At 56.3% G+C, this 11,724-nt stretch overlaps 2 protein-coding genes across 2 annotated transcripts; both read left to right on the top strand.

Annotated features, from left to right (window-relative positions):
* Positions 1-411: 411 nt before the first annotated feature.
* LOC138107807 (acrosin-like) lies at positions 412-2,619 on the top strand. The gene is made up of 5 exons (XM_069009509.1): positions 412-482; positions 764-997; positions 1,301-1,566; positions 1,825-1,970; positions 2,434-2,619. Exons 1-5 carry the CDS (start codon positions 412-414, stop codon positions 2,617-2,619), a joined length of 903 nt encoding a protein of 300 aa, XP_068865610.1.
* A 5,366-nt stretch (positions 2,620-7,985) lies between these two features.
* LOC138107805 (acrosin-like) lies at positions 7,986-10,552 on the top strand. Its single transcript, XM_069009506.1, has 5 exons — positions 7,986-8,056; positions 8,338-8,580; positions 8,895-9,160; positions 9,430-9,575; positions 10,040-10,552. Exons 1-5 carry the CDS (start codon positions 7,986-7,988, stop codon positions 10,550-10,552), a joined length of 1,239 nt encoding a protein of 412 aa, XP_068865607.1.
* The last annotated feature ends 1,172 nt before the right edge of the window (positions 10,553-11,724 follow it).

Here is an 11,724-nt window from a genome sequence, read left to right as displayed (position 1 = left end):
AAAGAATTCTTGACTATGAGGGTATGAAGGACCTGTCACGGGTTACCCCAAACAGCTGTGGTTGACCCGTCCCTCAAAGAGTTCAAGGAAACATTCTAAGCCAAGCTCCAGACAAGTGGGTCTCATGCAAAATATCCCTCACTGCCCATGGCAGGGGGTCAGACCTCAATGATCTCCAGGTCCCTTCCAGCCCAAACCATTCTATGGCTCCTCCATTTGATGTTGCCCCTCCCCCAGCGGGCCCCCGGGCCACAGGCCGCAGTGCCCAGGACACGGAACCCAGCCCTCTGTGACATCAGCCCCAGGGCCGAGGGCACCACGGGCAGCGCGGCTGCTGCGGGCACTGCGGCTGTGGCTGTGCTGCTGCACGGATCCCTCAGTGCTTGCAGCTGACACGTGCCTCAGGCAGCCATGAATCGGCTCGGCCTCCTCGTCCTGCTGACCGCTGCCGGGCTGGCGCACGGCACATGGGACAACTGTGGGTAAGTGGCCCCAGGCCCTGGGAGGGAGCCAGGCCAACACTTGGGGCCTTCCCTGGAGGGGGCCCTGCCTGTCCCCCATGGCCGGGCCACAGCTTCCCACCCGCCATGGGGAAGCCTCAGCTCCTTGCCAGCAGCCAGGTGCTGGCACGGACAGACGCACACCCCATGGGCTTCCCTGGGCTGCTGTGCGTGCAAGCCCTTGTGGGGAGGGCAGAGGGCTGAGCTTCAGCCTGAGCCACAGCAGGCCATGGAGCAGCATGGAAATGACTTTCTGCTTGCAGAGGGACCTGCGGGCACCGAGCTACCTACCAGCCCACAAATTATTACTACGGCAACATGGTTTATGACTATGGCCTGACACGCATCGTGGGTGGCACAGGTGCCATGGACGCATCCTGGCCCTGGATCGTCAGCATCCAGCATCCCTGGGCACCAGACCTGGGCCACTGGTGTGGAGGCTCCCTCATCAGCACTCAGTGGGTCCTCACAGCAGCCCACTGCTTCAACAAGTATAAGTAAGGAGGAGCAGGGAATGGGGACATCTCCACACCACCAGCAGGTGCCCTGTCAGCAGCACCACCTGCTACTCCCATCCCCTTTGCTCTCAGTCAGCCCAGCTGCCACACTGCTGAAGAGAAGCCTGGGCTGATGCCAAGGCGTCCTAGTAGCTTCCAGCTCAACACTCCCCAACCATAAGGTGTGGGAGGGCACTCACACCTGCCAGAGCACTGCCATGCCACGCAGAGGTCTGGCAGCTGCTGGGCTGCTGTGGTGCATGGCTCTGCTCCCTCTCAGCCCTCTCTCCATCTGCCTTCCAGTAATGTCAGTACCCTGTACGTGGTGCTTGGGGCCACCCAGTTCACCCAGCCGGGCCCAGGGGTAGTAGTGCGCAATGTCAAGCAGCTGCTGATACACCGGTACTACAAACGTGCCGACTTGAGCTACGATATTGCCCTGCTGGAATTGGACCATCCTGTCCAGTGCAGCCCCTACATCCAGCTGGCCTGTGTGCCCGACGCCACGCTGAGAGTGTCAGAGCTGCAGAACTGCTGGATTGCTGGCTGGGGTGCCGTCACTGCAAGATGTGAGTTCCCAAGAGGGATTCCTGAGCCAGCTCAGCACACTGGGGACACAGCTTGGGCTTCCCCACAGCAGAGGCCAAAGTCAGGCTGTGGGACATACGCCTCTGCAGAGATGGACCTGGTCTGGTCCCCAAAGGCAGGCAACAGAGACACAGAGCCTCTGCAGAGGCAAAGCAAGCCCTAGGGAATGGGATCCCCCACACAGGGGTAGTAGAACCGGCAAGGAGCTGCTGGGAGCTTATTCCTTGTTCTGCTCACAGCTCAAGATTCAAGTGATCGCCTCCAGGAGGCCAAGGTCCAGCTCATCGATACCAAGCTCTGCAACAGCAGCCGCTGGTACGCTGGCGATGTCCACCCCTACAACCTGTGTGCTGGTTACCCACAGGGCACCATCGACACCTGCCAGGTAGGAGCGAGCCACGAGCCACTCAGCCCCCAGCAGCGCGGGCAGCCCGGGCAGCACCGCCCCAACACAGCCCAGGGCCTGCTCTGCCCGGCCACTCAGTCCCCTCCCAGCCCCGGCTCCCCACCGCTGTGGGGGCTTCCCGCACACTCCCCAGCCACACCTGCTTGCCCAGGGCCCCACTTGTGCCAGAAAGCCCAGCTAGTGTTCTTGGCAACCCAGAGGTCCAGGTGCCAAATATCCATCCTCTGCACATCCAGGAGCCCTGTGCAGAGAGGACAGAGAGCACTATTTTACAGGACTCCAAGCCTCTTGCAGACGGGATTCTGGAGGCTCCAGTCCCTGAGCAGTGCCTGGCTCTGCCCAGAATTTAACTCTGGCACAGGCACTGTGGGAGACAAGGAGACAGCCCCAGTGCTGACAGGGACCACCCAACACCACCTTAATCCTGTCTGCTCCCCTGCAGGGTGACAGCGGTGGTCCTCTCATGTGCCAAGACAACAACGCTGACTACTGGTGGGTCATTGGAGTGACCAGCTGGGGAGAAGGCTGTGCCAGAGCGCAGCAGCCCGGAGTCTACACCTCCACTCAGTACTTCTATAACTGGATTGAGGTCCAGATGGGTGCAAAGGCAGCTAAAAGTGCTTCTTGAGCAGCAGGACAGGCAACATCCAGAGCTTGCTGCAGTGCACAGCAAGTGTTTGTCGCTGGGGCAATGCCTGCTGATCCAAAGGCAGCCTCAGTGTCATAAACCTGCTCTGTCCTGTGCTTGCTCCTCTCCTGTGTGCATGCAAACACTGGAGTTGATTTAGTTGTTGAAATAAAGTTACCTTTGTTCACAGGGAGCCATCTTTTCAGTGCAATTCCAACTCCTGGGCAAGGCAAGGACTGCCACGCTCAGCACCTGCAGAAGGAGCCATTGGGGACAAAGGGACAGAGTGGCTCCAAAGAGCTCCCAAGTGCCTGGGCAGAGAGGAGAGTGCTCTCAGCCACCATGGGCTGCAGGAACCTGGTACATCAAGCCTAGCAAGAGGATAGGAAAAGAGCAGACACCTTGGGGGTGGTGCTCAAAGGCACATGGGCTGGGCATTAGGGCCTGGTGTGAGCCTGGGCTAAGGGAACACCACACCTGGGAAACTCCCAAGCATGAGCAGGGAAACTGCTGGCTCCTGACAGGAGTGCCAGTGCCCTAGGCAGAGCCAGATTTTATGAGAACTAAAGGGACATTGATGTGCCAGGTGGTCACACTTCAGAGATACTCAAAGGAAGGGCTGGGGTCATTCTGGGGAGAGGAACCTGGCAGGAACAGTAGGCGAGCACCCCAGGAATGCCATGGGAGGCCAGGGTGAGTGGGCCAACAGCAGCTGCAACACCAAGTCTGTTCACAGGAGGGGCCAGCCTGGGAGCCAGGGGGAAAAGATCCCTCAGCTTGGCTCCAGATTTGGGAGGAGACAAGGGCAGAGAAAGGGAGGAGTCGAGGAAGATGAGAGGGCTGTACAAGCCTGGCAAGTGGAGAGAAGGGGCAATCAGAGAGCCAGCTGCACAGACTGAAACTGCAGCTTGGTGTGCTTGTGTGCCTGAGTGCTGCACATCATCACCACAGGATGGGCAAGAACCTTCTTATCTCGACTCGCTAATCAAGAAATCATCTCCAAACTGTACAAATTCACCCCCTAATTTTATACCCTTTCAATCGAACTTTGATATTTGGGGTGGTGGGGGAGGGAAAGGAAAAATGGTAGAGGAATACCGTGGGGAAGACTTGTCGAAGGCGGTGGCTGTGTTTTCCAGGTGAAGGCAAGTGAATGTTGACTTTCTTCATCTAATGGAATGCTTCAAAGTGCCTCGGGCTAGGTGCCGCTCCATCTGCTTTTGGATACTCTTCTTGGCTTCCAGGCCAGTGGAGTCCTGTCTCACGGCGGGTGGCACTCTTCCCTTTGTGTCAATCAGTACGGGCTGTGCTGAGAACAACTGCCCCACATCTCTACTGGTCCCTGGCACCCTGGCAGAAGCTTCTTCAAATATTTCCTGAAGTCAGGGGCTGCCTGCTCACTAAAGATGCTGACCACAAGAGCGTCACTCAGGCTTGGGCATGGCCATTACCCTGCCCAGTGAGCAGACCAGCTTAGAGCAGCCCGATCACCCTGGCACAACCTTATGGCGCTGTCTTGGCAGAATCCTGCTGCCCATAACGATTTCCCCCTGTTTAGCACCACCTCGGCCTCAGACATCCCCTCACCTAAACCAGGGATATTTCCCATCACATCAAACACCTCGAGGCACGTGAAACCCCTTTTTGCATGCCAAGATGGGACTTCAACCCCCTTCTGTGTGTGTGCCCAGGACTCTAGCACCCATTGTGTGCCATGACGGACACAAGGCTCTCCCTGTGCCTGTCTCCAAAGGCCTTTGAGCAGAGACTCGAGCGTCCTAGCAGAGACTCCAGCCCCTCCACCTCACAACTTACAGGGGCCTCCATAACTCCTCTGCGGCCACCTTATGCTGATCATGCTGCGCACCCGTGCTCCACATGATACCAGTGATTTCACCAAATCTGCACCAAAGGGCACTGTAACACCCTACAACATTTAAATGCTAGGAGGTGACCTGAGGTTCCTTGACTTTGGGTCAGTGCATGGGAGAAATACCAACCACATCATCTCAAGAGGTCAAAAACACACAAAAATTTACCAACAGAATACAGAAAAACAATGAATTTTGGCAAAGGATTCAATACAGCATCCAATTCAACATAAAACACTTATCATAGCTCATTTTACCTAGTGTCTCGGTTTTGAAAGACAGGTGTCTGCTAAGGAAGGCAGAAGCCTCCCTTGAAGTGGCAGATATAACCTCTTTCCCTCTGAGTTATAATTTTGAAATCAAGGGCCTTTAGGCAAAGACGTGGGAAATAGGAATAACAGTTCTTTACTATATATATATATATAGATATATAACAGTCAAACAAAACAACAACAACTATGACAGTAACAGCAAACACAAACCCAGTCCCAGCCTTCTCGGCTGTCGGGCCCTTTCCCCTCGGGTGCAGTTCCGCTCGCAGCCGGCAGGGGCTCTGGCGGCTCCCGGTGAGCAGGGCAGGTGCGATGGTTCCCCCGCAGCTGCAGGGGGCGCTCCGGAGCGAGCTTGGGGAGCACGCGGCTGCTTTGGTGCCCTTGGATCCCGGGGAAGGGTGGGACAAAGGCTTCACAAACCGCTGGGCAGCCGATCCTGGACTCTCAGGAACAGCAGGCTGGAACGGCAGGCTGGAGCAGCAGGCACAAACACAAATCCCGGGTGGCAGATGAGATGTATCCAAAAGGGGAACCCCCCGGGGCTCCAGGCAGGCAGGGTGAGCACGGCTACAACGCAGGGAAGGCTCGAAGCAGCAGCGGGGCAGGGTGGCCACAGCCCAGCCTCCAGCAGGGCAGGGAAAGAAGCTTTGGGATCCTGGCGTTGTTTCCAGCAGAAAGAAAGACGGCCGAAAACAGGAACCAGCAGCTCCTTTCTCTGCAGCTTCTCTCTTGGGCGCTGAGAGCGAACTGAACTCACATTCAAGTGAAAACAAAAGCCTGGCCAGGCCCTTTTGTCTTCTCTTAAGTATGGCCATTTGTCCCCTAGCAACATGCATATGGGAAAAAATTCCTTTAACAGGAAAAAACTAGGACTAAACTAAAAACACCAACACCTAGAAACCTTTAAACCAGTTCAGTGTTATCTTACCCAAAAGGTTCCAGAAAAAGAGAATTAGAAGAAGGAGAGAAAGACAGAAAAGATGTAGAAAAACACACATAGAGTTGGAGCTAGCAGCTCCTGGGTTCCAGTGTGGATGGGATAGAAACTCCAAGAAGCTGATAGGGTCCAAGCTCTCATGCTTCCCCCAGGGGGGCTTTTAAGCCCCAGAGCCTCCATGGGCCCTGCCCCTAGGTTGGACTTCCAGTCAGCTGGCCACACAGGAGCTGCGTTAGCACAGCCTCTAGAGTGTGATTGACTGACGGCTCTGCCAGCCTGGGATTCAGGCTCTGGGGCTGGAGGGTATGGTGTGCAGAGCAGAGCACATCCTCACCTACACAAGGCCTGATCTGCCCCACATCCCACCACACACACACACACACACACACAGGGAGGCATCCCAAGCATTCCAAAATATCTCAAGACATCAATCTTATCCAGTCTCTGACAGCCACACCAACAGAGAGGCTCAAATCCACCCTTATAATTTACACAGACTCTGCACACGGAATTGTAACACTCCCCCTGTGGCTCCTTCCTGCTCTAAAGATCCCAGGAGAACTCACCTGTTGCCAGTAGTTGGATCTTTGGAGGAGGGAGGCTCCAGCAGTCCTGCCCTTGGGTCCCATCTGGGCTGCCAAAGTGCTGAGGGAACTCCCCTCCCCTGTGTGACCTTTCTGGAGGCATGGCCAGCTCCAGCGAGCCAATGTGTGCCCCGTTTGATTCCCTACACACGCCACTCTCAGCCAGTCCGAGCAGGTTTCCATACCCATTCGGCCCCGGGATTTCCCCAGCAGACTCGCAGATGTCTCATTCCATAAAGAGCCACCAGCTCCTGCTGCAGCTCTCAGTGTCCATTCAAATCCCTGGCCGGCACCTCAGCTCCCCGTGCCCTCGGTTATGCAAAGGCTGGGCAGCTCACGGCCCCTGGTCCCGGGTTCCCCCCAGCCAGAGCTCATCCTGCAGCTGGCACTGCAGCGGCACACCCAGCTCCCTGCCCCAAATGGGTTCCTCAGCAGCTGCCTGTCCCGGGGACTGCCCAGCCTCTTCCCGCAAGAAGAGGGGCCTAAAGAAAGCTGCAGAGAGCCTTCTTCCAAGGGCAGGCACTGATAGGACATGGGGCAGTGGCTTGACAGTGACCGAGGGTAGCTTGTGATGAGCTATTGGGAAGGAATTCTTGATGGTGACGCTGCTGAGACACTGGCATGGGTGTCCCAGAGCAGGGTGGATGCCTGTTTTTCATGTAGGCAGGCTCAGCACAGAAGACACAGACACCAACTTCAGGAGTAAGTGTCATTTGCCATAATTCAAAACTGCAAAGAATTGCAAAAGGATAGGTGAGCAGTACATCAAATCATCAGCAAACATTGACAAAAGGATAAGCTAGGCAATGCATGCAATCATTACTACAAAAGACTGCCTACAGTGATGAAGGAGGACACATCACCAGTTACCCTAATCCTTGACCATCATCCAGGCCAGCCCATCAACTGGGGGAAGCCACTGTCACAGTGAAGGACTGGGGAACCACCCCTGGCAACTGGGAAATCCTGCAGGTGCCTCCACCTACAGGCAACGAGGCTTCTGACCGCGCCGTGAGAGGGTCCCGTTTTTACACTCTTGAATAAACAAGATACCAAAACTTCTGTGTACAGGAACATCTGGTTTCATTATTCTATTGGGATGCTCCTGAGGCCTGGGAGGGCTTCAGGAGGAACCAAGGGAGTTCTCTGTGACCCTACACCCCCAACACAAGGCCAGATGTGGCCTTATCTACTTTTTAAGTATGGAAAGATAAATCCATGTTTCTCCAGTAAGCAGATTTAGATAACATTTGGTTGGAAAGTCCATCTAGAGGCCATCTTTTGGTCAAGGCCAGTTGCTCCTGCCTCGGTCAGGGCCTCTTGATCAGGACTTAGTACTTCAATGCCCAATCCCTCAAAGTGTTCAAGGACAGCTTCTGAGCCAGGCTGTGTACACTGTGGGAAACTGAATCTAGTGCAAAATATCCCTCCCTGCCCATGGCAGGGGGTCAGACCTCAATGATCTCCAAAGTCCCTTCCAGCCCAAACCATTCTATGGCTCCTCCATTCGATGTTGCCCCTCCCCCAGCGGGCCCCCGGGCCACAGGCCGCAGTGCCCAGGACACGGAACCCAGCCCTCTGTGACATCAGCCCCAGGGCCGAGGGCACCACGGGCAGCGCGGCTGCTGCGGGCACTGCGGCTGTGGCTGTGCTGCTGCACGGATCCCTCAGTGCTTGCAGCTGACACGTGCCTCAGGCAGCCATGAATCGGCTCGGCCTCCTCGTCCTGCTGACCGCTGCCGGGCTGGCGCACGGCACATGGGACAACTGTGGGTAAGTGGCCCCAGGCCCTGGGAGGGAGCCAGGCCAACACTTGGGGCCTTCCCTGGAGGGGGCCCTGCCTGTCCCCCATGGCCGGGCCACAGCTTCCCACCCGCCATGGGGAAGCCTCAGCTCCTTGCCAGCAGCCAGGTGCTGGCACGGACAGACGCACACCCCATGGGCTTCCCTGGGCTGCTGTGCGTGCAAGCCCTTGTGGGGAGGGCAGAGGGCTGAGCTTCAGCCTGAGCCACAGCAGGCCATGGAGCAGCATGGAAATGACTTTCTGCTTGCAGAGGGACCTGTGGACTCCGAGCTGTGGTATCTGACTATGGCCTCCTGACTTATTACTACGGCAACGTGGCTTATGACTATGGCATGACACGTGTTGTGGGTGGCACAGGTGCCCTGCCAGGGGCCTGGCCCTGGATGGTCAGCATCCAGCATCCATGGATGCCAGACCTGGGCCATCTGTGTGGAGGCTCCCTCATCAGCACTCAGTGGGTCCTCACAGCAGCCCACTGCTTCAACGAGATCACGTAAGAAGGGGCAGGGAATATGGACATCCCCACAAAACCAGCAGGTGCCCTGTGTGCAGCACCCCCTGCTACTCCCAACCCCTTTCCTCTCAGTCATCCCCACTGCCATGCTGCTCAGGAGAAGCCTGGGCTGATGCCAAGGCTCCCTAGCAGCCTACAGATCAACCTTCCCCCACCCTAAGGTTTGGGAGGGCACTCACACCTGCCAGAGCACTGCTCCCTCTCTGCCATGCCACGCAGAGGTCTGGCAGCTGCTGGGCTGCTGTGGTGCATGGCTCTGCTCCCTCTCAGCCCTCTCTCCATCTACCTTCCAGTAACATCAGCATGATGTACGTGCTAATCGGAGCCACCCAGTTGACTCAGCCAGGCCCTGGGGCACAAATGCGCAGTATCAAGCAAGTGGTGATGCACCAGTATTACAACCACGGTGACATGAGCTACGATATTGCCCTGCTGGAACTGGACCATCCTGTCCAGTGCAGCCCCTACATCCAGCTGGCCTGTGTGCCCGATGCCACGCTGAGAGTGTCAGAGCTGCAGAACTGCTGGGTTGCTGGCTGGGGTTCAACCACTGAAGGAGGTGAGTTCCCAAGAGGGATTCCTGAGCCAGCTCAGCACACTGGGGACACAGCTTGGGCTTCCCCACAGCAGAGGCCAACGTCAGGCTGTGGGACGTACACCTCTGCAGAGATGGACCTGGTCTGGTCCCCAAAGGCAGGCAGCAGAGACACAGCACCCCAGTGCCTCTGCAGCAGCAAAGACAAGCCCTAAGGAATAGGCCCCCTCCAAAGTCAGGAGAGGAGAATGGGGAAGGAGGTGCTTAAGGCTTATTCCTTGCTCTGCTCACAGCTCAAAAATCCAGCGATCACCTCCAGGAGGCCAAGGTCCAGCTCATCGATACCAAGCTCTGCAACAGCAGCCGCTGGTACGCTGGCGACATCCACACCCACAACCTGTGTGCTGGTTACCCACAGGGCACCATCGACACCTGCCAGGTAGGAGCGAGCCACAAGCCACTCAGCCCCCAGCAGCGCGGGCAGCCCGGGCAGCACCGCCCCAACACAGCCCAGGGCCTGCTCTGCCCGGCCACTCAGTCCCCTCCCAGCCCCGGCTCCCCACCGCTGTGGGGGCTTCCCGCACACTCCCCAGCCACACCTGCTTGCCCAGGGCCGCCCTTGTGCCAGAAAGCCCAGCTAGTGTTCTTGGCAACCCAGAGATCCAGGTGCCAAATATCCATCCTCTGCACATCCAGGAGCCCTGTGCAGAGAGGACAGAGAGCACTACCCTTACAGGACCCCAAGCCTCTTGCAGATGGGTTTCTGGATGCTCCAGTCCCTGAGCAGAGCCTGGCTCTGCCCAAAATGCAGCTCTGGCACAGGCACTGTGGGAGACAAGGAGACAGCCCCAGTGCTGACAGGGACCACCCAACACCACCTTAATCCTGTCTGCTCCCCTGCAGGGTGACAGCGGTGGCCCTCTCATGTGCCAAGACAACAACGCTGACTACTGGTGGGTCATTGGAGTGACCAGCTGGGGAAGAGGCTGTGCCAGAGCGCAGCAGCCCGGAGTCTACACCTCCACTCAGTACTTCTATAACTGGATCCTGGTCCAGATGGGTGCAAACACAGCTGGAAGGGCTTCTCCAACATCACAAGCCTGGAGTCATTTTATGACCGCCCACATACCAACTCAGAAGCCACGGCCGACACGACCCCCAACTCAAAAGCCTTGGCCAGCACTACCCCCCACTCATAAGCCGTGGCCAACACGACCTCCCACTCATAAGCCATGGCCAACGGTATTCCCCTCTCAAAAGCCATGGCCGACAGCACCCCCCACTCCTAAGCCATGGCCGAAACCAACACCATCGGGCGAGGTTAGCTCCTGCCCATTTCCACTCAACAAGCTGGTAGACTTTTTTACTAAGGTGAAGAAGCTCCTTCATCAGGTCCTTGGACAAAACACAGCTTGAGCAACAGGACAGACAGGATCCAGGGCACACTGGAGTGCACTGCAACCATTTGCTGCTGGGGCAATGCCTGCTGATCCAAAGGCAGCCTCAGTGTCAAAAACCTGCTCTGTCCTGACCACAATCCTCTCCTGTGTGCATGCAAACACTGCAGTTGATATAGTTGTTGAAATAAAATTACCTATGCTCAAAGTGAATCAGCTTTTCAGTGCAATTCCAACTCCTGGGCAAGGCAAGGACTGCCACACTCAGCACCTGCAGAAGGAGCCATTGGGCACAAAGGGACAGGGTGGCTCCAAAGAGCTCCCAAGTGCCTGGGCAGAGAGGAGAGTGCTCTCAGCCACCATGGGCTGCAGGAACCTGATACATCAAGCCTAGCAAGGGAATAGGAAAATATTTTTGTTAAGGCTCCACTGTTTGTTGAAAACTCCTAGAAGACATTACGGCCTCACTGTACCCAAGATAAATGCCTGCCATATTAACCATTTGTGAGAAGAGTGTTGCTTTTTTACAACACTGCTGCTGCTCCCTCCTTATCATTTCCCCCTCTCCTCAGTGGCAAAATAGGCATTGTGCTTTGCAGTGCAGATACCAGTGCTATTACTTGTATTTTTTCATTTATCTGGTCCAATTTTCACATCTCACTGGTGCCTGAAATGCCCTTTGTTCTCTAAAAATCCTAATAAAAGAGGAAAAGTTAGGAGAGGGAACTAAAAATCTCACACATGGAGCACACCTTGAGCTGTGACATTCATCAAGCATAAGCAAACCCAAGTCTCCACACCTCGTGGTCGTTTGGGGATGAGGGAAGCCGAAGGCTCTCACAACCAAGCTGGTTGCAGCCAGCCTAAGCACCAGCCCCACCTCTTTATCTCTCACCCGGACAGCTCTTCCCAGCCGGTACCGGTGTGGCCACCCCAGCTTCCCTAGGATCTGACCCCAGCTCTGGGCCGAGCCCTTCCTCTTCCCGCGGTACCAGAGGTGGCAGTCCCACACCTCCGGTGGCCCCTCAGCTGCCTGGCTCAGTGCTTCTCTCCACCCTGCCCACTCAGGGATGGTCCATCCACAGCTTCTCTGGGCAACCTGTTCCAGTGCCTCATCATTCTCACCGTGAAGAATATCATCCTTATATATGCTCTGAATCTACAGTTTCCATTTAAAACCATTCCCCTTGA

The sequence above is a fragment of the Aphelocoma coerulescens genome, chromosome 3 (assembly GCF_041296385.1).
Source record: "Aphelocoma coerulescens isolate FSJ_1873_10779 chromosome 3, UR_Acoe_1.0, whole genome shotgun sequence".
NCBI classification, from domain to species: domain Eukaryota; kingdom Metazoa; phylum Chordata; class Aves; order Passeriformes; family Corvidae; genus Aphelocoma; species Aphelocoma coerulescens.
This window is presented reverse-complemented; position numbering and strand designations above follow the sequence as displayed.